General features: G+C 36.6%; 1 protein-coding gene across 2 annotated transcripts in view; it reads left to right on the top strand.

Annotated features, from left to right (window-relative positions):
- The window catches only part of PXDN (peroxidasin), an 85846-nt gene that overhangs the window by 42948 nt on the left and 16942 nt on the right, over window positions 1-25956 (top strand). For both annotated transcript variants that reach the window (XM_066179845.1, XM_066179846.1), the window contains exons 6-18: window positions 65-136; window positions 614-783; window positions 2084-2201; window positions 4316-4485; window positions 5402-5674; window positions 6958-7074; window positions 8264-8422; window positions 11469-11581; window positions 12535-12691; window positions 16153-16261; window positions 16705-16862; window positions 21270-22773; window positions 23624-23758. In XM_066179845.1, coding sequence (XP_066035942.1) covers window positions 65-136; window positions 614-783; window positions 2084-2201; window positions 4316-4485; window positions 5402-5674; window positions 6958-7074; window positions 8264-8422; window positions 11469-11581; window positions 12535-12691; window positions 16153-16261; window positions 16705-16862; window positions 21270-22773; window positions 23624-23758 — 3255 coding nt within the window. The remainder of the gene's footprint in view (window positions 1-64; window positions 137-613; window positions 784-2083; window positions 2202-4315; window positions 4486-5401; window positions 5675-6957; window positions 7075-8263; window positions 8423-11468; window positions 11582-12534; window positions 12692-16152; window positions 16262-16704; window positions 16863-21269; window positions 22774-23623; window positions 23759-25956) is intronic.

Below are 25956 nucleotides of genomic sequence, written 5' to 3'. Positions count from 1 at the left end.
GTTAATGAAATGAATGCATCACAAAATCTGAATTATTACATGCATATTTCTGTGTTTTTAACAGGTTTTTGCATAACAACAGAATAGCTCATTTGATTCCTGGAACATTTAGTCACTTAGAATCTATGAAGAGACTGTAAGTAAATTGAATTATAATTGAACTAATGAAATCTTAAAGAATCCAATTAGACTGTATCTTCTCTTGCAATATTTATCTTCCTTGCAAATGTCTTTTATGGTGTAATTGTTAAATTTTTTTTTTTTTTCATAACTGTGCTCCAGTTGTTTATGCGCATGGATTGGGAACATTGTTTTATATCTATTTTCTTTAGTTACTGACTAAAGTTTATTTCCTCTACTGGGATTATTTGTAATCATAGTTTTATGGACTAAATAATATATATAGATTGTTCTTTGGGCAGTAAAAATGATACACATTCTTCTAATTGAAACTACCAGGAATGCCTATAAGCAAGTAACCATCACCTGTATTGCACGTGGCTGTTGTCTGTTTTCACAGATAAAGGCATTGCTCCATTTACAGAGCCATGTTCATCCTGGTGGATGGCTGAGGCTTGCTAAAAGAACTGTGGCTGCTCCTTGTTTTGTGCAGGCGTTTGGACTCGAACGCTCTTCACTGTGACTGCGAGATCCTGTGGCTGGCGGAGCTGCTGAAGACGTACGCGGAGTCAGGGAACGCTCAGGCAGCTGCTACCTGTGAGTACCCACGAAGGATCCAGGGGAGATCAGTGGCCACAATAACACCAGAAGAACTGAACTGTGGTGAGTTTGCCACTTTCTGATGGCTTACTTAATGGGTTGCATGTACCTAAACTGTATTTATTGGGGGAGCTAGAATTTGTTGTTCTGTTCAGCACTGACCACCTCTGGTTAATATTGGTTATTTCTAGAAATCTTTCTGTGTTCCTTTTCTGGTTTTGTGTGCTTCTGACAGAATTGATTGCTTTTACTCTTCACCCTATCTCTAATGAAACCAATATAACCATGTTTGAAATTTCATCTTGAAGAACTAAAGGTGATTATCCTGAAGGAGATTCTTTTTCCCTTTTATATATCAGTTCTGATCATAACAGGATTGTCAGCTGGGGTCTCTGGGGTTGCATTAATATTATTTGTTGTCGTTTATTCCCTTCTGTATGAGGGCAAGGAAAGAAAGAAGCGTTACTGAATTGCTCCTGATGACACAGTTCTTGCCTTTAAAATTTTTGTTAATGTAGGGATTGGGGTTGGGCCACTGAATTTTTTTTTATTCACCTATAATTAATAGGAGTGCCCCACACAGGCACTCTAATCCTCTGCCACTGAGGATTAATGGACAAGCACCTTTGTAATCCTTCTGTTTGTATTCCTTCACCCTCGGGGTGCCAAATCTTGGCCCCATGGGCACCCTGGGTCTTGGCCCAGCACCTCTTGTGTTCTCATCAAAATGCAGATTTCTCATCAAGCTATGGGCATTTGCCTGCCTGCCCACGTAATGAAGCCGAGGTATAAAATAAGCAATTGTCCTTTTGGTTATTCGTTGGATATAATTTGATCATGAGAACTATGATCATAAGGTTCTTGAAAAAGGTGGTACAAAGGGAATTTGGTGCAAGAATAATGCACATGGCATCCTGCCAGCTCTTTGCACATCTAAGGAGCCTGCATATGGAAACTGCAGGAAGCAAGCTGTACAAATTATTCTGTGAGGCAGGTTAGACACTGATACTTATCTAGAGAAAGTTATTTTAAATGGCACTTGCTGCTTTAGTTTTTCCTTCATAGGCAATTTGAGTCTCTATTCAAATAAATAAAACAGCTGCTTTAGAACCTGACACAAATTTGCACAATCTATTTCCAGTTTGCTGAAAGGTCCTGAGGAACAATGAAGGAGGTCAGAAATCCTACAGTCACCTTTGCACAGGGAAAAGGGCATTTAATCCTGACTAAGCATATACATATTTTAAGTCATAACATTTGTGAAAAATACTTTTTACAAGATGTTTGGAAATATTTTTATTTACCAGTTTTTAGTAGCTTTAAAATAAGTAAGAGTTCTTTGTGTGTTTTATTGTTGATATAGAGAGGCCAAGAATTACATCAGAGCCTCAGGATGTGGATGTTACCTCAGGGAATACTGTGTACTTCACTTGCAGGGCTGAAGGCAATCCTAAACCAGAAATTATCTGGCTTCGAAACAAGTAAGTTTAAAAGAGGAAGAGAGAAACTTGATGTAGTAACACTTGCCTCTGTGTGTGTTACATTTCTGGGTGCATGTCCATGTGCTGTATATGGTAATATGTGAAATAGTTACAGCAAAGAGATGGTATAATTAAAATAAACATATGAAGTAATGATGGCCCATATCTTTTTTATCAGTAATTCTAAATATAAAAGAGCTGGTAACTAAAAAGTATTATTGCTCTACTACTATTTGTAAGATGTTCAGCTGTAGTATACCTGCAGAGCTGCTCACACCTGTAATACTAAATCATTTATATATAAGTACCAGACAATCCACTGTGGACATGCTGCATGCACAGTCTTTGGATTACTTAGCATTTGCATATGTTTTGGGGCAGAGCAAAAGATACTTTTTTTAAGGACTGCAGCTGGACACAAAGTTTCAGACAACCCTTTCTTGGAGTCCTAGCTTCTCAGAAGTAGCTTCCCTCCAAGGTGTAGCTCTGTCCCAGGAGAGGAGAGAGTCATCTGTTTCCAGATGTTTCTTTCTTAAATCAGTACATTGAGGGCAAGCAAGTCTATTTATCATAAGATTGTAGTGTAATTCAGGTTGGAGAAGGTCTCCATGGTTGGAGGAGGTCTCCAGTGCAGCCTTGTGTTCAAAGCAGAATTATACCAGGTTGCTTTATCCAGATAGGTCTTAAAAGCCTCTAAGGGTGAAGATAGCACAAGTTGTCTGGGCAACCTGCTGCATCTCTTTCCCTCACCACTTAGAAGATGAGGGAAGGTTCTATAAAGGATGACTATCTTTCAACAGCCCAAGGGATAGCCTGTTGCAGAGTGCTTGCTCAGGCTGTTTCCAGAGCCTGGCTCCCTCCAGCTGCACTGGGCACAGAACATCTGAAGCAGCCTTATGCCAGCACATCACCCCCTTAAACTGGTGTGAACTTACAATGGACATGTGAACTGTGAATTTACCATCAGCAAATCAGACTTTGGCTTAATAATGCTCTTACACAAGTGGAGAACCTGACATGGAACATAAATTCCCTTACAGTTTATGTAATGCATTTTAGTTGGTTAGTTACTAATGAAACGGAACAGTTTTAGAGTCCTGGTTCTGTATCTTTCTGCTGATGTCAGTGAGAACCCCTCGTGCAGCAAAGGTACAGCATACATGGAGCATGTCAAGAACAGAGCCTTGAACTTGAATGGTATAATTATTTCTTTAAAATTTTCTCTGGCTCATCTGTTTATAATACACAAAGAAAATGTATTCAGAATACACATACAAATTTTAAGAAGAAACTTGAGCTTGGGATGAGGGATTATTATTGACTCTGGCTCATTTCCTGGCTGCATGAATGAGAGCAAAGCTCTTTGCAAGGTAGTTGAATATGGCAAGATTTCAGACAAAAGCCATGAATCTGTTGAGCAGTATGTTGAATAGATCAGTAGGCTGGGTTTTGTACATAAGAGGTGTGATCTCATCCCTCTGTGCTTTCTTCATCATGTAGTGAGGGGTGGACTGAGAAACAGTTCCTTTAATAAAGCTCCTTAAGACTTCTTAGATTATATCACGGAAACTCATCCATGACCTAACCTGAAGACCTGAGCTTAACTTATATTTTAAACCATTACAAATTATAATCAGGTTCATTAGTGCTCCTTGAATAATCCAGGCAGAGGTTGGCACAAAGATAGTTTTACAGCAACTAACCTCTCTCCTACTAGAAAGTATCTTGGATATTGAACTTGCATGACATACTTCCAGTGGAAACAGTGTTAATTGTTTTGCCAATTTGAACAGCCTTTTAAAGACCAATGTGTATTTGTTCACTGTTTTTTCCCTGTAAGCTTTTCTTCATAAATTATTTTAACTTTTCATTTTGAAGATGCATTACTTGCATAAATGAAATAGTTTAATGATTTGTTTTTCCTCTTCTTCTCTTTAGGAGGAAATTTCATGTTCCATTATTTTTAACAAAGTAAAACTTTTTTTTCCCTACAAATTATTTTGGGTAATTTATCTCCTGGGTTTTACTATTTAGCAGTTTTCTGCACTTGTGATTTAAAGGTTTATCTCTAGCAGATTCTTTTGCTAGATCCTTTTCATCCTTTTTCTTCTCAGTAATGAGCTCAGTATGAAAGAAGATTCCCGTCTAAACTTGCTAGATGATGGCACATTGATGATTCAGAATACTCAAGAAACAGACCAAGGCATTTACCAATGCATGGCAAAAAATGTGGCTGGAGAAGTGAAAACTCAGGAAGTTACTCTTAGATACTTTGAGTCACCAGGTAAGGAACATTAAGTCTGAATTTTGCATTCAGAGAGAGAGTTGTTTTGATAATAAGATTACTAAGAAATAAAATGCTTTGGAGCTTGATGTGTAAGTTTGTTGGGCTTGGGCATCTTTAAGAAGTAGATCATGAAGCTATAGTATCCCTAGAACAAAAATGCAATTCAGCTGATTAATTAATATGTTTATTGTAATATGCAATTTGATAATAATCTCCTAGGCAGTAGAAGGGTTATGAAAAGAGGGTTTACATTCCAGCATTGCTCAATGCAGTAACGTTCTCTCTGGATGCTGAAAACCACAAACTACTGAGCAGGCCACTCATGGAAGCTTCAGCACACCCTGTGCAGCCATCCTTGCTCAAGAACCTTTCAGCTTTGTCTAGCCAAGGCCTCATGTTTGCAAGGACTAAATTCCTGTCCAGGACTGTAATGTTTTTAAAACACAGACTTTGCTGTGAGAACATTTTGTTTTGACACACAGCATCAGGTAAACTTAAAATGTCACTGCAAATTACCCACGAACTTGAGAAAAGTTACTTAAAATGTAACTTAATCAGTTTTGGCACTGACAGCAATTTTTAACCTGTTTATGTGTTGGGTTCCAATGTCCATGCCTCTTAAGAGACCTTTATAAAGATCAGCATAGAGGAGCATAATGTTCAAAAATTGTTTTAATGGGAGTTGAGAAAAAAGAGTCAGAGCAATTTTGATCTTTTGTTTTAATCTATTGATGTCTGCAGTTAGATTAGACTTAAAGCAAGGCAGAGTTTGCTCCAATATTAGAGATATGTTGGAACACAGCTATTAATCCCCCTCGCCTTCCCCCCCGGTGTCCCCAGTTATAGACTATATTTGCCTAAATTGAGTTGTGTGAGCTAAAAGCTGCATTTTGGCATTGCTGTTTTCTCACAGCCCGGCCAAGTTTTGTGATTCACCCACAAAATACCGAAGTTCTGGTTGGAGAGAGTGTTACCTTGGAGTGCAGTGCAACTGGGCACCCTCAGCCACGAATTACCTGGACCAAAGGCGACAGAACCCCTCTACCAAATGACCCTCGTGTCACAATAACCCCGTCAGGAGGGCTTTACATACAAAACGTAAAGCAGGAGGACAGTGGCGAGTACACCTGTTTTGCAACTAACAGCATAGATAACATCCATGCAACTGCATACATCATAGTCCAAGGTATACAGTGTTGAACTAAGAGAGACATATTACTTGAAATTGTGTTGATTATTCTTTTCTTCTGAGTTGACAGAGCTAGACTAAAAATATGAGTTTTTACTTCTAATTGCACTATTGTAGTCCATAGGGAAGTTGCTACACATTTCACACAGAGTAAGATATCCTATACTATTTTTCTGAAAATTACATTTCATTGATTATTATCAGAACTTTAATGTTTTCAAATATTAACTTCTTACATTTTGTTTGTATGGATGAACAGAAAAGCAGTGTCAAATATTTGAACGATTAAATATTTTCTGTAACAGGCAGCAATGCTAGAGATTACAATTTGTGCCCAGAGAACTAGAAATGGAGTTTTGAATACAGATCTGTGCCATTAATCTTTTGTAGATACTGCAGTGAATGTGGAAACATTTTCTGCTGAGTTTAATAGAAACTATCATTCTGCCAGCTGAGGCATTAGCACAGCTTTTCTGAAAAACAAAAGTCAAAGTACTCTCTTGAAATAATTTTGATATTTTATGTCAGTAGTGTGATTATAAAGTATTTAAGATCAGCTATCAAAAGTCTCCTGTATATATACATAATATTTTTTGCAAAGACTTTCGTGCTGGAACTTTTATTTCCAAAACATTTTAAGTAACCTTTAAATTTGTTTGCTTCTGTTCTCATGATAAAATCTTCAGTTGGCAAGCAGTTAAGATTGCAAATGCCTTCTTAATGAGTTCTGAAGCTATACAAAACAACTTGTCTGTGTGGTTTGTTCATTTACTATTTACCAGTGGATAATTGTGTTTTGAGAGCTGAACAAATACTTCTCACACTGGTAGTGCACATTGTTACCTCAGAATCTGGCCCACATTCCACTCATTGCTATCATGGAAATAAAAAAGCACTTCAAGAAGGTTTTGATTACCTTACATTTTCTTAAGAATTTAACTGGGAGGTTTTGAGAGAAAGAGAAGATAGTATTTTTAATCAAGGGAAGACTTTAAATCAATCTGATTCTAGAAGTCTTACTGTACCTCTTATTTTGGGTCTGTGACAGTAAATCCCACATGCCTTCACTGACATCAGGGCCGGTTTTTGAGAGAGATGTTCCTTTTGCTCGAGTGGCTGCCTTAACTCTCTTCTCTCTAGGGGTCACAATATAATTCCATTAGCATCTCTCTTCCCACCAATATGAGCTATTTCAACTTACACAGGAAATAGTATGTGATTTAGTCATGCATTTTTCATTTTTTTTTTATTTTTAAATGGCTTTATTTCCTCTTCTGTAGCTCTACCTCAGTTTACAGTCACTCCACAAGACAAAATAGTGATTGAGGGACAAACTGTTGACTTCCCTTGTGAAGCACAAGGTTATCCCCAGCCTGTTATTGCCTGGACTAAAGGAGGTAAGCATGTTCCATTCTTACTTTCAAACTACTAGGATAGTTTAGCAGTCATATTGGAACCATTTCTTTATTGATAGGAACTGTATGTATTTGTTTAGATGCTTCAGTCTCTGAAGGAAACAGAGTTCATCTCTTTCTCCTTTAGCTGGGAAAGATAAGGTGTCCACAGGAGCAAGCTGCCTCCGAATTTTTTATTATTAAGTAAAAAAGACTCACTAAAATACATGTGTCTATAACAGATTCCTAATAAATGTTTAACATGAGGCAAATTACATGTAGCAGTATGTATCACTGCTGTTGTACTGCAGAAGAAATGGAGATGGCTGTCAGTAACTGGAGGTCTGAAATTAGGTGGGATGTGCTCTCTTCAGAAGCCAGAACGGTCCAGCCTGTAACTGGCGTCAGTGTACCTGCATCTCTTTCACTTAATGCACATTGACAGAAAAAACAGGGTGCACTCTGCTGACTATTTTATCAAGTTATGGCTCTAAAGGCATTAAGCCAAATCCAGCAGGAGGAAGTATTGTAGTGGATGTTTTATTGCAGGCATATTTCCAGTTGATTCAAGTGAAAAAACGAGTGGGTTAAATAACTCCTAGGAAATTCTAAATTATGGTACATAAAGCAGATTCGTAACAAACTGTTCATCATTTTGATGCTGATAACGTCTCTGTTTCTGCCTCTACTTAGACTGTTCCAATCAAATGAAATGTCCAGAAAGGGAGGATAGGGTACGGACACTGATGTGCATTCATTTTTCTTATATTCCATTTTTTTCAGGGCCATGTGTATTTTTTTGTGGATTATCTAGGCCTAGACAAATGAGATAAATTGTGTCTTACACACATGGTGATAATATCACATGAACAGTAACACATGTTGGCATTTTTATGCCTTCTCATTTGGATGCTTCAGCATGTTCCTTAAATGAAAATACTTGTTTCTACCATAAACAGAGAAGAGATCAGAATTGTGATTGTGTGAATACATAAAATTTGTTTGCTTTTCATGTTTATCTTCTTAGAAGTAAAGATTTCAGACTTCTTTTCTTGTTTGTTTTGGGTTTTTTTTAAGAAACTTTAATATTTTCCAGTGTTTTATCAGATTTAAAACCTTCTGGGTTTCGCTTTTTCTGACACAAAGAGACTTTGTTGCTATAAAGAGCAAATGATGTTGTTGTGTGTTTCAGGAGGCCAGTTGTCTGTTGACAGAAGACACTTAGTTCTATCCTCTGGGACGCTGAGGATTTCCAGGGTTGCTCTGCATGACCAGGGACAGTACGAATGCCAAGCTGTCAACATTATTGGATCTCAGCGAGTCGTAGTGTACCTGACTGTTCAGCCTAGAGGTACAGCCCATGTACAGCTGCTGGGAAGAAAAAAAAGAAAAAAGAAAAATTTAATCTTGCACTAAAATACACAGTACCATGTGTGATTGTTTCTGAGTATATCTCCTTTAAGATCCCAGGTGGTTTCCAATAAATAACATGTCTGGATATTTACCAGTATTTGTGCAGGATATCATTCCTTTAAAACATTCTGTCTTCTGGGAAAGAGGTTTATATGATTTACCTTTTTTTTTGGTAAGAAGTGGAGGTTTGCTTTGAGGATGACAGTATTGCTGTGCTTTGGAAAATATTTTATTTTGTGAAAAGTCTAGTTTCCCATAAGGCTCTATGATGTTAGTTAAATGATGCTATTAACATAATGTTTCATGTCCAGAAACAGAACACTTTATTTTACAGAAGCAACTTCACAAAAAAAAGTCATTCCTTATATTGAAAATAAACTGACACAAAAGAAAGTCCTAAAACACAAACAACCCCAAACTCCTTTTTTATGTTTTTTTTTTCAATTAAATTCTAAGCAAGTTACTTCTAGGATAAATTATAATCATATTACCATTCATAATTTATTTACGTACTTTGATGTTTAATTGAATTCAAGGAGATAAAACATATAATTCAAAGAATTTCTTTTTACTGACCTAATTTAAAACTGTGTATTAGTTAAAGGGGCTCAAATGAGCTTAGAAGTTTGTCAGAAAAAAATTCTATTGATTTTTCTTAGTTAAAAGTAGTGTTAGGGGATGGATTTGTCAACGTTAGGATGATTTTTTTAGCCTATATAAAATGTAGATTAAAATTATATAAAACAAGTATCAGTTTAAAAAAGTTTTATAGCTTTCCAGCTGTGTTGAATTCCACTGGACTTGAATAAAGTTTAATAAAACAATTTTTGTGCAACTCAGGTTGCAAAATTCAGTCACCAAAAGACAGTAAATACGAGATTGAAGGCTGAATATGTAGCCTGAAATTGGAGCTCTCCACAGATTATTTGCCTTGCTGTTTTCAATTGTGCAAGAGAATTTCTTTTCTTGTAGGCTTCTAACAAAAGGACTGTTTATCTGAGGAATGTCTAGACATTGGTCATAGTGGTTAAATCAGTGTTAATGAATACAGATTAATGGCCCAGGTCTGCTTGCTGGCATGACTCAGCTTGCATCCACAGAGCCAGACTCCCTTACCTCCCAGTCCTGGACACCTGCCTCTGTATGCCTTATTTGAACTAGTTTCTGGTCCTTTACAGCCATTTATGTACAGTTTACCAGTAGGGCCAGATCTGGTTAGTAGTATAAATGACTGCAGTGGAGCCAAATACTTCACTGTAAAAGCACAGCCCTCCACCCTTCTCCCACTCCCCCCTAAATATCAGTGTCATGGCATCAGTAACACAGCAGTATGTGTTACAGCAGAAATAGAATTCTTAATGTCTTCATAATCTTGTATGTGCTTCTCATGATGATATCTGAGTGCCAGGCATCAATTTAGATTTGAAGAAAATTAGAGTTTAAAAACACATTTTATTCACAGTGGATTTAGGTAACTGTGCTCTGTCCTTAGAACTGAAGGTGATTTTTTGATGCTTTAAGGGCATCAAAAGGCTCATATGTGTCTTGGAGGTAGGTGCTCTGTCAAGAATCAGTGCCTCAGCCAGTCAGGCTGAGAGATTCAGTTGAGGGAGTTGTGGAAGGTTTTGCTTTTGTCATCTAAGAAATTGTAGTTGTTGCTACTTAAAAAAATTAAAACAAGAAAAACAAAGATGACAGAAGTTAATGCAAAGTCATCATTCTGATGACTTTGTACAGATTTAGCTATAAACAGAAATATTTTTCAGAGCTCTAAATTCATGGAACTTGAGTGGTTTTGATGACTACTAGCCTATTATGCTAGAAATTAAGAGTACTTTAAAATCATCCTGAAGCAGGCATCATGAATAAGGTCCTAGAATCGTTAAAGTTGGAAAAGATGTTTCATCGTGTCCAACTGTCCATGTAGCACTACCACCATGTTCACCATTAAACCATGTCCTTAAGTGCCATATCCACACATTTTTTGAACACTTCCAGGGATGGTGACTCTACAACTTCCCTGGACAGTCTGTTCCAGTGCTTGACAGCCCTTCCTATGCAAAATCTTTCTCCCTATATCTCATCTAAATGTCCTCTGGTGCAACTTTAGGGCATTTCATCTTGTCCTGTCTCTTGTTACCTGCCCTTCTCTGGACATGCTCCAGTACCACAATGGCTTTTACACAGTGAGGGGCCCAGAACTGAACACAGGACTTGAGGTGTGGTGTCACCAGTGCTGAGTACAGGGGACAATCACTGCCCTGGTTGTGCTGGCCACACTGTTGCTGACACAGGCCAGGATGTCATTGGCCTTCTTGGCCACCTGGGCACACGCTTGCTCATGTTCAGCCATTGTCACCAGCACCCCCAGGTCCTTTTCCACAGGGCAGCTTTCCAGCCACTCTGCCCCCAGCCTGCAGCACCACAGGGATTCACTGTGATCCAAGGGCAGCACCTGGCTCTTGGCCTTGCTGTACCTCATACAGTTGGCCTCAGCCCATCTATTCAGCCCGGCCAGCTCCCTCTGTAGAGTCTTGCTACTCTCCAGAAGATCAACACTCCCACCCAACTTGGTGTTGTCTGTGACCTTGCTTAGGGTACACTTGTTCCTCTCATCCTGGTTATCGATGAAAATATTAAACAGGTCTGGCCCCAATACTGAGCCCTGGGGAACATCACTTGTGTCTGGCCACCAGCTGGATATAACTCCATTCACTACTATCTCTGGGCCTGACCATCCAGCCAGCCAGTTTTTATCCAGCAAAGAATATACATCCACACCATGGGAAGCTAGTTTCTTGAAAGAGAAAGAAATTTAATCCCTAAAACAAAATTATAAGCGACTAAAAGTGTGCAGACAGAATCATGTAATGGGTAAGGAAATGTTCAGTAACTGATAAAAACAGAGTGCTGGCCTATGTTTTGATTGTCTTTTGCACAAGTTGTATTTCATACTTAATCAGTGTATCATTTGGCTTTTTTAGTGACTCCTGTATTTGCCAGTGTTCCCAGTGACATGACAGTGGAGGTTGGCACAAATGTGCAGATCCCATGCAGTGCTCAAGGAGAGCCGGAGCCAGTCATTACATGGAATAAGGTACTAGATATTCAGTTATTACAGAAAGACACTGGCCTTTCCATCTCTTCAGAATTAATTATTGAAAGTGCACATTGTCTAATTATTGCTTCCTGTTGTGTCTGAAAACATTACCTGAAATCCAATCAGCAAGTATTTAGTACAGAGCTTGTAAATAGCTACTGAACCTGATATTTATATAGATAAATATACATATGTAGTTATGCAAATTATTATGCAGACCAGCTAAAATCCATAATGTATGCCTTATGTCTGTATTTAGTGACAGTTCTGTGTGAATATCCTACGAGTATTCACAGTTTCAATGATATTATAGATGAAAACCAATAACGAATGCTGTATTGGAGCCATTTGCTACTGTTAAGTTGAGACCAACCGGGACAAGCTTTTGTAACTTTCTGGTAACCTCTCTTTCTGGCTTTGATTTCCATTGATGTAATAATTGCTATATCAAACTATAAAGTATAGCAGAGTTACCAGTGAATTAATGAGTTGCTAATATTGATACTCAATTTTTCTGATTATATTCTTCTCTTGAATTAGTATTAGAAATTAAATGAACCTTAAATAGCTTCTAAATGCACATGAAGAACTGCTAAACATAACGCTCTTGAGATCTGTTTCAGTTGGTTAATTTTAAGAAAAATAAAATATGTATGTTCTCAAGTGATGCTATCTTATTTTTGGATCATAGATTTTATGTGGTGAAAGCCTATTAAAATACTTTGATTTGTAATAATGAGTAATTTTGGAAGTAAAGAAATACACTGTAGAATTTAGAAGTACATGTGATTTTTATATATAAGCTTATCTAAATCTATCTGACTGTGAACTTGGCATACAAAATAGAAATATAAAATAAATAAAATAAAAGCAGAAGAGAAAAAGATGACAAAAGATCAAGTATGAAAACAAGTGTGTTTTGAATAAATAAACTTTGGGCTTTCCTGCAGGATGGAGTGCAGGTGACTGAGAGTGGAAAGTTCCATGTTAGTCCAGAGGGATTTCTCACCATTCGCGATGTTGGCACCGCCGATGAAGGTCGCTATGAGTGCGTTGCCCGCAACACCATAGGATACTCCTCTGTTAGTATGGTGCTTAGTGTGAATGGTAAGATACATGACTGAGTATGACTTAATTATTAGTTTTGTCCTAATTGTCTAACATGTAAGATGAAGTTGTCAAAATACTAAATAAGTTATTTAATAATATTTCTGGTTTTCTCTCATGATTCTTTCTTTTTTCCCCCCGTATTTTAGTAAGATGTTAATGCCATAATAAAAATATCTCTAGGTGTTAAGCTTCAAAACCAGCTATGTTTTGGGCTCAAGTTATTCTTTCAACTTTCTTCTTGAGATACTATTTAGAGCTTTTAGAATTTGCTAGTCAAATACCCAGCCTAATTTTTAGAAATAACTTGACAAAAGTCATCTGGCATCTTCAAAGGGACACTTAGAGCATTTCACTGAAAATTACTGCAACTATTGAAAAACAGTTCAGGGAAGTCATACAGACCTTAAGAAGCTAAAAGAAAAAACAGAAAGAAAAGGAGAATATTTGATCTTGCTCTAATTATTTGAAAGCACTAATGGCAAATAATAGTTATCAATTATTGCTGTGTAATAAATGGCCATAAAGCAGCAAAAGAAGCTAAGAATTTCGTTAATTTGACAATAGCGCTTTTTTTAACTTACTGACTAAAACTGCTGATTTTTCAGTTTAATTTTGGTGAAAAATAAAAGAAAATGGTATGATTTCTGTCTCTCAGTGGGGAATATAAGACAATATTTTTGTACCTTCAAAAAATTAGTATAGAACAGTGATTTCTTTGGTATTTTGAAGATTGATGTGAAGATATCTTCAATGTATTGGATATTGTTTCCCAGTGTTATTTGGGATGTTCTGTATTTTGTTTACTAAATTGATAAAGATATATGAGTGATTTTTCTCATGTATTATTTGCCATGGTATCAAAAAAATGATGATGTTACCTGTCTTAGGTTGCTTGTAGTAGACTTTTAATCCATACTTTCCTGTATGAAAAATATTTCTTTAATCTGTAAAGATTATTCAGAGAAGAAAAATTGTAGGGCTAGGAATCATTCAGTAATAAGTTTCCATCTACATGTATGAAGTCAGCAAAGGAAAGAAAGTCGATAATCTGGCTACTCTGGAGATGCCTAGCAAAAAAGCATTTTTGTTTAGGAAAGATTAGCTGGTTCTCAAGTCACTAAGAGTGCTGAAAAATAAAACTCTGAGTTGAAGTAAAACACCAGTGAAAATGAGTTTCATTCACTTAGGTGTAAATTGATCATTCTCATTTGCTGAAATCAGCAAACTACAAAACTACTTATTTGCTGATTTGCAGTAAGTAATTGTAATGCGGGTAATTTCTTCTAAACTATAGCATAAATAAACCTAAAATTAGTGAAACTGTACTTAATTAATCTGCATTCCATCTGAAACCATAAATGAAATTTCTCCTTTAAACTAGTGGGATATGAGATGCTGTTTCACTTTGGCTGCTTTATAAACTGAGGCTGTCAGAAGAACAAGGAGGACAAGTGGACAGATTATAAGTATTGGTTAATTGCTGCGTAGATAGTATTTATAATGACATAGCCAGAAATGCCTAAAAACTTGCATGTCATCATTTCTTTTAAACAGGGCAATGTTTTATGAATGTTTCTAAACCAAAACACTTTCCTAAGATTGAGACTGAATAAAGGCAAGTGTATAAAAGCTGGGAACAGGTTTTGCTGGCTGTGTTGGATAATATTTTAAAGATGCTTTTTTTAGCCATTTTCTCCTGTCCATTCCCATTGTTTTGTAAAACTTATTCCCCCGCCCTGCCCAAATTAAAAAAAAAAAAAAAAGTATTGTGGGAGACTCTTACAAGGAGCTTTAACTTCTAACATTTATCAGTCTGAAAGAAAGAACTGCTAGCAATAAATAATCTAAACAAAAATGAAGTACAGAATAGTTAACATCTGACGAAGGTTTATAATTCAGCCCATGTATACCATTAATCAGAAAGATAGACCTGCAAGTAAACACTAAGTTTACATCTAATGTAGACAGCACTGAGGAAGGTAACCAGACACTGGATTTCTACAGACCACAATTTTGCACTGTTTCAGTCATTCAAGGCACACAAACACTCTGAAACAACTAAAATTGAAATTTTAAACCTGTAAATGACATTTCTTCCTAAAATAAGTATCTTATCTGATAGTGTTTCTGTATGGTTGCTGTTGAAAATGAAGCTGTCAAGCAAGGGCAATTGGTAATTAGGACAAATCAGAGACTATTGCCCTCAGGCAGCGTGGAAAGAGTTGGCTGATTTTGGATGCTGGGTATATACTGCCAAAAGGCTGAAACTGGCCTTAGGGCACAGAAAGGGGCTTCATCTGCAGCTTTAGATTTCCAAGGACTGTTTTATTTGATGGTATAGATGGTTACGTTTGATTAAGTGGGTGTAGACTATGAAACTCATGTGAATACAGTTTAAGCTGCCACTTAGGAAGGAGTAATTAAAAGTTGCCTAGGCAAAAAAAAAAAAAAAAAAAGCAAGGAAAAGCTGTAAACAACAGTTTTTATGTCAGATGATTTTGTACATCTGCTGATTTTATTCCAGTATATTTGCTTTGGACTTTTTCCCTGCTTTACCCTTCTTCCTGTGTGACTTCTCCAATCTAAACATGGTCTGGAAATTGTTAGCTGTTACCGCTGGATCTGGTAGTTCTTAGTTTAGACTGAAAGAAAGGTTATTAGTCCTACACAGTTTGTACAAACATCCAGCTGCAAGTAAGCACTGTACAAAAAGGCCTATGCATTAGTGAATTTCCAGTGTTGTGTACAGTTGTTAAATAGCATTTAAGCATGTGAGTTTTAACCTAGTATTAAAAAGATAATTTTAAAGTGGGAAAAAAGTAGTGATCTAAGTTTAAAAAAAAATTACTTCCTGCCCTTTAAAATTAATCTGTGTTGCTTATTATACTAAGATCAGGAGAAGAACAATGTTAATTTATGTTCATTCAATTATGTAAATTATGTTCATTATGTGCCACTTCCAGCACATTCCTGTAAGCCCTTTAAATTCTTATATAGAATAAAATACTAATTCAGAACTAGCTGAAATCAAAGGGGAAATCTGCATTGATTTCAGTGGGTATAGGTCAGGCTCTTGATACCAACACCTGAAACCTGATAATACACCAGAAAAAAACCCCTAATAATAATAATAATTCATTTTTGATTTGATCATCTGCATTTGAAATTTTAGGTCTAATAAAAGGACAGCTAAACACTATATGCATTTATCTTAACTTTATCTTGGTTTTGAGTTATAACTATATGACTTTTAAGTTTGGGTTACCTTTTTTTAAAATTAATTTTGTTCTACTTTAATATGCCTTGATAGAATTCCAGAATGGTTAAGAATTTTATATTTGGATGAACTAACATTTAAAGAACAAGGGTTTACTTTGTAGAACTGAAATGATGTCGTGTCTAGACTCTTTTTGTGTGTGGCCATTTTTACAATAACATGTGAATTTCTTTTTCTCTAGTTCCTAATGTCAGCCGAAATGGAGACCCTTTTGTACAAACGTCAATTGTGGAAGCAATTGCAACTGTTGACAGAGCAATAAATTCAACACGTACACATCTGTTTGACAGGTATCTCTTTTTTTTTTTTTCTTCTGTACTGAGGAGTCAGAATTCATTTTGTATGTACTAGAAATAATGGGGGATTTATTAAACAAGAAACAGTTTTATTACTTAAAAGACATTGTTAGTGTCTGTTTGGTTGTGAGAATATCAACAGTTTAACATGTAAGGATTCCTATTGTTTATACACTCCTGCTAAGATCTCTGTTCACTGCAGCAGTTCTTCTGCTGAGATAATGTGTATTAAAATGCTACAAAGTATTTAATTACTACTAAAAAATTAAAATTTTATTATTTTATTGAATTTTTTTCTTCTTGGTTTGCCTTCCATTTTGAGATGAGTAATCAAGGTATGTACTAATCACATTGCTGAACATTTACATGATTTTTGTAGTAGTGTTGTTTTGTAACTCCTGTGTACACTTACTATTTCTTTCCAAATTATCTATCAGTCGTCCTCGTTCTCCAAATGATTTGCTAGCCTTGTTTCGATATCCAAGGGACCCATACACTGTTGAGCAAGCAAGAGCTGGGGAAATATTTGAAAGGACCTTACAGCTTATTCAAGATCATGTACAAGATGGTCTAATGGTTGACCTGAATGGAACAAGTCAGTATATTTTCCTTATTTTTCTGTTTTGACATGTCTTTGCCCTTTAAGTCATTATACTTCAGGAGACATTAATTTTCTGAGGTTTGGTCCCAACTGCAGAACCATTACATTGAAATCGGTGAAGTATTTGACTTTGCAAAACTTTACCAAATTCCGTCCTTGGTTTGCACATTGTGCACTATGTAACTCTGAGCTCCCCAAGTGAAGTGGTTTTTTTCACATTGACATATTAGGAAAAAAGTTCAGATTCTGATTCTTCTTCTGGTCAAACTTAATATGATGGAAGTGCATAATGTATCCTGTTTGTTAATTCTCTGTATGTTAATTTATTAGGACCATTGTCTCATAGCAGAACAGATTTTTTTCTGTTGTGTGTTAAAAATAAGCAGTGTTTTGTTCCTGTTTCTTTAAGAAGAAACATTTAATATCAGCGTGCCTTGGCAAGGAGAAAAAATGACACAAGAAGGATTTGCATACCTTGCAAACCAAGGTTTCTGCATGTACCTCAATAGTATTCGAAGATTCATTTACTACTTTATGAGTGTCAGTAAACTAAGCTAATTGTTTTGTTTAACACTGACCTGATGTAATGACAAATACAGTTCTTGTTGCTTTTTGTAACTCTCAAAAAAAGTGTGAGGTTTAATTTCTGCCTTTTAGGTATTGTATTGCAGTCAAACTCATGAAGTCCAGCTGGAGTACCTACAGCTAATGTGTGTAGATATATGTGTGGATAGGCTTGAAACATAGGATTGAAGAATTTGGAAATAATTACAGAGTTTTAGGAGAGCTTTTGAGACTTGAGACATAGCCAAAAACTACACTGACAATCCAGAGGAAATACCTTTAATCATTATATTCTTTTTGATGTTTATAATTGAGTATTTATTGTAACTCCTGAAAATTTTAACACTGACCATGAACTAGCAAGTATTTATAAGACCAAAGACAGTAGGCTTTGTGGTGTATTGTCGCATTTGCTAGTGAAATAGTTTGCTTATTACTCATTATTAGAGCTGAGTAGATAATTTGTGATGAATTCTTTACCACAAAAACTTACTCAAAATTATTTGAAGGCTGATGTTTTGTAAGAGCTACCCTGTTTGGTTTGGTTCTTTAATTAGATGCATATGCAAGAATATTGAATATATATGCTATAAATACATAGTATTAGCAATATATAAAATGTGATGTGTGAGAACTGGTTGACTAGGATTCATAGTAGTGAAACACCTAAGGTTTACCAAAAACTGGCATTAAAACCTAAGGATACTACTTAATAAACACAAAATCAGGCAACTTTCTGTGATGCTGGAAATTCTGTTTGCAATGAGATCTTGCTTTTCAGACCTACAGAATCCAAGGAAACCTGGCTTTTGGGGAAACTTGAATAGTAAAATAAATCTGTTGTCATTTAAATTGCTCAATCCTCTGATTTTTAATAGTAATTTTTGTCCTTATTTCATTTTATTTCAAAATGCAGAGCCAAATGAAAGGTGTTATTTAGCACTTTTGCGTTGGGAACAGTTGAGAAACGTGAGAGTTTTCCAGTCAGAGACTTTTTTTGTTGCAAAACCGTTGAATATCCTAGGGAAATACTGTGGAGCCAAATTCTCCTCCACAGTGCCAGACTGTATAACAAGGGGAATTGCCACTAATGGCGGTTCAGATTAGATGTTAAGAAACAGTTTCTCACCAGAAAACCAGTGCAGCACTGGAACAACTAATCAGAAAGGTGGAGGAGCCTCAAACTTTGCAGATTTTCGAGCCTGCTAGACCAGGTATCTAGTGCTGGAAACAGCTCTTTTCAAGCAGAAGCTTGGTCTTGAGGTCCTTACAATCATTATTTCTATGACTCTATGAAACATCTTCCTTGGTTTGAAAAAAAAAAAAAGAAAATATGTGAATTGGGCTAGCCAGCTTCTAAGCACTGGAAATGCCCAGCCATTTAGACAGCAGAGGCAAAGTTAGTGTCTACAATGTGAGAGGTAATTAAGGATTAATAACTGGCATCAGAAAGCCAAAATCTAATCCATCATGAGATATTACATCCCACCTGAACTTCTAAAGAGAGAACCTGAGCCTTTTATTTTAAATTAGTACTGAAAGTCATTCCACCCAAAAGATTCACAGTCTAATTTTGCTCACAACTTGATTTCAGAAGTGGGGCTGGCAATCAGGATAACCACAAATGTTTATTTGAATGAATAATGATCATAAGCGAAGAATGTCATAATGAATGGCAGTCATTTAAACAGAAGTGTTATTATAAGGAAGATAAGTTTTCTGGATGTAGTTCTAGAATTAAACTGCCCTGGTAGCCAGGATATTTTAATATGCTATCGGTTATATCCTCAAAGTGTGTATTTTGCTGTATTACTCAGTGACACAGGTTTTTCTGTGTAGTTTGTTTTTCATTTTCCCAGAATGGAATATTCCATAAAATAATTTCTGTATGTCTACGTGAGCATGTTAGCTTTGCCTAATGCAAGCACTAATTCTCTGATATCATTGCTTTGACTTGTAAACCATGTGGAGTACTCATAGCCTGAGGCTGAGAAAACAACTTCCCTGGCTTTCCTGGCTGAGCACAGGTCCTGTCCCAATTGGGCAGCTGTGAGCAGCCCCATCTCTTTCAAGCCAAAGACAAAGCTGGGCTTTAGGTAGTTTGTTTGCAATTGCCCTACAATGAGGAAGTTGGCAGAGAGCCAGTTGTGCCTATCATGTGTTTATGTGTTGAATTAAGATGAAAACCATTGTCTTTGCAAGCACACTGGGACTGAGCTCAGGACTAAAAGTAACATTTCCCAACTGTGTGCAATTAACCGATACTGACCTCTTGCAAAACTGCATTCAGTTCATATTTCTGAATGTTTGCCATCATGCTGCAAACCCCTCAAGCCTGTGGGAACACAGTACCACTCTACACTCGCTCATTTCCTCTTTTCCTTTTGTCTTTATGTTTGTTTGATTTTATTCCTGACTGCAAGCTTTCTGGGTCAGGATCCATGGTGGTGTATGATGGTTTCTAGTTAGCTAAACTTACATCTACACTGCCAAATACTCCACCTCCTGGACTTTTTCCTGGATCCTGCAACTTCTTTCATCCACACTAAATCCATTAGTCACTCATGGTGTACCTTTTGCTTCGGATCAGAGGCTCCTTTTTTGAAGTTGTCCCCACTTACTGTGCTTTGGTGTGATTCGCGATATGGTCTTGGACAATGTAAATTCTTTTTAACTTAAATGAAAAATCAGGTCCAGGCCCACATTTAGTCCAGGAGTACAAAGTAAAGATGTTCTGAAGAAAACCTACTCCTGGATACAGTAGGCATGTCTTATTCAGCAGCAAAAATTTCACTTTACTATGACATTTCTGTTGGTCTACAGAAACTGACAACGTAGATGTAGCCAGAATTTCCCCCCCTGAAATTAAATCCAAATGTTACTAAGTAAAAATCACTTTTACAATGACTTCTAATAGGCAGCAAGGACAAGGCGCAGGCTGATTCTTCTGCTATTTGCAGTCACTCAACACTGTACTGGGAGGCCTTATGGTCTCCAGTCCTTCCACAGGCCATCATACCACAACAGAGACCATGCAGCACATAACCTTAGTTTGAGGTTCTGAAAACATAATTCCTGTGAATTACAGTACATATTTTGTATGTATCTTTTTTCTATGAACTGAGAAAAAAATACAGGAAAATGATATGTTTTAGTCCCAGAGGAGAATGGTGTGGATAGCAGAAGAAATCTGTGCCAAATGCTACACAAACACTGCTTTTCTATAGAAACTCATCCAGGGTAATGTGAATATGAGTTAGCCCACAACGTTTACCCTAGAGATCAATATGCATTTGGCTCTATTACTGGTGGTTATTTTATTTTTTTCATTGATTTTTTTTTCTAAAAATTTGCAAATTTCCCTGTAAGAAAGCAAAACAAAATAGTAATGTTCAGTGAATGAGCAAGTCTCAAAAGCTAAAGTCTTGAAGTCCATTTAAGTGTTACTGACATTTTTTAAATGCTTTTACTAACATGAAGAAAATTTGCTATTTGTCTCAATAGGAGACTTTTATTTCTGAAAGAATCTCTGCTTTCCAAAGTGACCGGAAAAGTAATGAGATCCTTTTGTGATCATTTTGTAAAAGTTGCACTTGAATTGACATTTTAGAAAGTTTCCTCCTGACCTAGTGGTGGTGAAGTTGTTCAAATGACCTAATGCTAAAATACACGTATATGGTTGTTGCTGTCCCTTTCTAAAAGTAAGGATGTTTAATCTGGTGGGAAATGTAAAATAAAATACAAAATAAAATAGCATTTCAAATACATTCATGATCTGTGGGGGACCATGAGTTTGTGAATTCTCTGATTGTATTCTTTCTTTGTTTTCTCTTTCAGGTTATCACTATAATGACCTTGTATCCCCACAGTACTTGAATCTGATAGCCAATCTCTCAGGCTGTACAGCCCATCGACGAGTGAACAATTGCTCAGATATGTGCTTCCACCAGAAGTACAGGACACACGATGGGACGTGCAACAACCTTCAGCATCCCATGTGGGGCGCTTCTCTGACAGCTTTTGAACGTCTGTTAAAGTCAGTCTATGAGAATGGATTTAATTTGCCTCGGGGAATTGAACCCAGAAGACTGTCCAATGGCTATGCACTCCCAATGCCTCGCTTGGTCTCAACTACTCTGATTGGGACGGAAACCGTAACTCCTGACGACCAGTACACTCACATGCTCATGCAGTGGGGTCAGTTTCTTGACCATGACCTTGACCTCACCGTGGCTGCGCTAAGTGAGGCCAGGTTTTCAGACGGTCAGCATTGCAGTTCCGTTTGTACAAATGATCCTCCGTGCTTTTCAATCATGATACCACCAAATGATCCCAGAGTTAGAAATGGTGCACGGTGCATGTTTTTCGTACGCTCCAGCCCAGTTTGTGGAAGTGGCATGACATCTCTCCTGATGAATTCTGTGTACCCACGAGAACAGATCAACCAGCTGACTTCATACATTGATGCATCCAATGTGTACGGCAGTTCAGACCATGAAGCACTAGAAATCAGAGACTTGGCGAGTCAAAGGGGTCTTCTGAGGCAGGGCATTGTACAGAGATCTGGCAAGCCCCTTCTTCCATTTGCCACTGGCCCACCAACAGAATGTATGAGAGATGAAAATGAGAGCCCAATACCCTGCTTTTTAGCTGGTGATCAGCGCTCTAATGAACAGTTGGGTCTTACCAGCATCCACACATTGTGGTTTAGAGAACACAACAGAATTGCCACAGAGCTACTGAAACTCAATCCACACTGGGATGGTGACACAATATATCATGAAACACGCAAAATTGTTGGTGCAGAAATGCAACATATAACATTTAGCCACTGGCTCCCTAAGATCTTTGGAGAGGTAGGCATGAAGATGCTTGGCGAATATAAGGGTTATGATCCCAGTGTTAATTCTGGCATAACTAATGAGTTTGCAACTGCCGCTTTTAGGTTTGGTCACACACTCATTAATCCTTTTCTGTATCGACTGGATGAAAACTTTGAACCTATTCCACAAGGCCATCTACCTCTTCATAAGGCATTCTTCTCTCCATTTCGGATTGTAAATGAAGGAGGCATTGATCCACTTCTAAGGGGATTTTTTGGTGTTGCTGGTAAGATGCGTGTCCCGTCACAATTACTCAATACAGAATTAACAGAAAGACTCTTCTCCATGGCACGTACTGTGGCTTTAGATCTGGCAGCTATGAATATTCAGAGAGGCAGAGATCATGGAATTCCTCCCTACCATGATTTTAGAGTTTACTGTAATCTTTCTTCAGCTCAGACTTTTGAAGATCTGAAAAATGAAATTAAGAATCCTGAAATCAGGGAGAAACTTAGCAGGTGAGCCTGAGGTGAAGAAAAAGTCAATTATCTAAATGTGCATGCAAAAACCATAGCTAAATGTGTTATCTAGAAAAAAATACTTGCTAAGAAAGACTTAAAGGGATATTTTAAGAAACTTCCATCAGTACCCAAAAATAGATGTCAACCATTTCCACATGCAGATAATTTCTCTACTTCTACATCTCTGTGAACAGTAAGACTATATACAGTATATATACAGTAATATATACTGTACGCATTCATGAAATTATTAATTTGAAATCCCTAATTTTGTAAGTGCTGTTAAATATGAGTGCTCTTTCAGTGTAAGGTCATATTAAATGCCAACTTCACACAAATATTTAGATGTTCAATTCCATTAATTCCGTACAGTGAAACAAATGTCAGTATCATCCACTGTACTGTCATGTGGACATCCTTCCCTATTAGTAATCAGTTCTTTGGAGAGTCAGTGTTTGAAATTAGGTTTACATCTACCTGACATCCCTAGCTTATTTGCTCAAAATTGCAGACAGAGCATCAGTCTCAGCTATAGTAATAGAAAAAGTGTGTACAAAGGCACAGGAAGGAGAAGCTATGAAAAAGAAACAATTCTGAGAAATCAGAAGAAAGCTGCTAGGAGAAAAAAAAAATTGCAGGCTGGACATGCAGACCCACGTGGTGTATACAACCTGCATTGCAGGATTTCTTGCAATACACCCACAGCTTGTTCACAAAAGATGTTGTGATATCACTACATTTTTTCCTGTGAGTTGGTTGTATCTCTTGCTCTTAGTTTCACCATGTACTGATTATTTTGTAAATATAAAATATTTGTTATTCAGTATTTGTGTTTTTCAATTTATAGGTTGTATGGCTCCCCACTGAACATAGACCTATTTCCTGCTCTAATGGTGGAAGACCTAGTTCCAGGAACTCGACTGGGGCCAACTTTGATGTGTCTGTTAACCACGCAGTTCAGACGTATTCGGGATGGAGACAGGTATATTAAAATACCATGGAAACCAAATGAATTTTAACTTAAGGATGCTTAATAACAGTTGCAACATCGTGTTTCCAAAACAAACTCCATTTTATGTTCATTTATGATTTTAAAGTATAGCTGAAAAGATGAAGAGTACACATTTAAAACTTTGTTAGAAACCATGATTCTTTATTAATTCTGTTGCATTTTGTGCTGTGTGTCATACTGACCCCCAAAAACACAACAGCCAATACAAGCTGAGTTTCCTTTTGCCAAATATGCAAGTCACTTGCCTTTTTGAAAAGTGCATGATACTTCTCTCATTGTTATTTAGTTATTTTATTGGCGAAGGAATTGTGGTTGTTACTTAAGTGTAAGTTGGAACAGTATTACTCTGTATATATAACCCCTATGCATACTACAGTACAAGCAGTCGGTGTACCAAAAAAGTGTTAAAAGAGGACAGGTTAATCCAAAGAGCACAATTTGGTAATTGTTTTTAAATTACTTTAAATTACTTTAAATTATAATTATTTGAATATATGCACACTGTACGCAATTTCTCATTTTCAATTTTTAGACTATCTGAAATAAGGGAATAGTCATTTCTCTTGTCACAGCAGCCAGCTCTCCTTTGCACATTTTCAGCACACTTGTTCAGCATCTGAAAATCAATGCTTCCCTCGTTTTAACATAATTTGTGACCTAGAATCTTGTTCTTTTCATGGCATGAGTGTACATAGGCTGATTAATTCAGTCCTAATGAAAGGAAAACAGGGGAAGAATTAGGAAATTAGATTTGATTCTCTTTATTTAATGTTATTTTCTTGAATTAATTTATTAAAGTGCTACTTCGGATATTATAAAGGCTTTTTTATTTTTATAGTCAGTAACACAAACCTTTTTCTGTGCTGTTTTAAAAGAACCCTCAAACTTTTTAACATAAAATGTGTTTAAAATAAAGCTGTGAAGCATAGAAATCTCATGCCTGGAGGCACAGAGAGTAAAAGGAGAAGAAATATATGCAGTATGAGCTCCAGGTTAATGGTGACAAGTACCTATTTGTGTCACAACAGGGTATCTATACTGCTTTTTGCTTATATTTTTTGCATTTTTTCAGCAAAAGCACCTTTTCCTGTTTTGTTTTCTGATACAACATTTAGAAACTATAGAAAAATACTGAATATTTAGGTAACGGGATTCTGCTGTCCAAGGAATACAAGTATTTGGAAGCAACATACCAGCAAATAGTAAAATATTATTAGACATAATGAAAGCAACACTTTCTTCTTTGAAAAGCCTTTTCAATGGGCAGAGGACCAAAGCTGGTAACACTATGCAAAACAGATGTGTCTGTGCATGAAAAAGGAGTGATATTTGAAGGGAGCCTAACTTCATGTCAAGATGGAAATTTGAGAATCTGGTCGTAGTACTTGGAAATTCTTTGACCACTGTCCAATACTTTATGAATTATACACTAAGTAGGTAAACAAGTAAAATGAAATTTCTTGACCATTCTTCTGAGTTTACTACTGGTTTTGAATTTTCATCAAGTTTAAAGAGCCTCTTTTTAAAAAAAATTAAATAGGTGAGAGGAAAAGTATCAATATTGATTCAGTTTTGGGAGACAGAAACAATGTCACAGTGAGCAGTTCCTGTGTGTTAGAATGGGTTAAAAATGTTTTCAAATTCTGGACAGTAGCTTAAGAAATTTTCTTTTCCATGTGAAGCTTGCTTTTTATAGTAATGTATTATTTCTATTTGCTTTTTATAATAGGCTTTTAGTCCTTTATGTATGAAAACCAAAATATTTGAAACTTTACTGTTTCCTTTTTGAATATAATGAATTAACTGAGCATATATGAGAAAATCCCTGAATCAATGTAGTCATGAAAATAGTTTAAAAGAAAATAAATGATTAGTAGATTAAATCATCTCACTTATCTTGATAGTAAATGAGATATAACCATTCTACTGATCTCAGCAGTTCCATCAAAATGTTTTCATGACCATAAGAAAGTTGCCTACAGAAAGAAATCATGGTCATTTAAGTTTCTTACTTCAAAGAGCCCTTAACTTGGTTGTTTGGTGCCATTTTAGATGTCCAGAGATACCCAGGACTTCAAAATGAGACTAAAGGGAAATCAATTAATTTAGTGAAGATTTCACCGCTTTCATAGTGTCAGCATGACACCAACTAGTGCTGAAGTGACTCC

The sequence above is a fragment of the Chamaea fasciata genome, unplaced genomic scaffold (genome assembly GCF_029207755.1).
Source record: "Chamaea fasciata isolate MVZ Bird 193981 ecotype frontalis unplaced genomic scaffold, bChaFas1.0.hap1 SCAF_3, whole genome shotgun sequence".
In the NCBI taxonomy this organism is placed as follows: Eukaryota; Metazoa; Chordata; class Aves; order Passeriformes; family Sylviidae; genus Chamaea; species Chamaea fasciata.
Note: the sequence above shows the minus strand (reverse complement) of the source record. Positions and strands in the feature narration are given on the sequence as shown.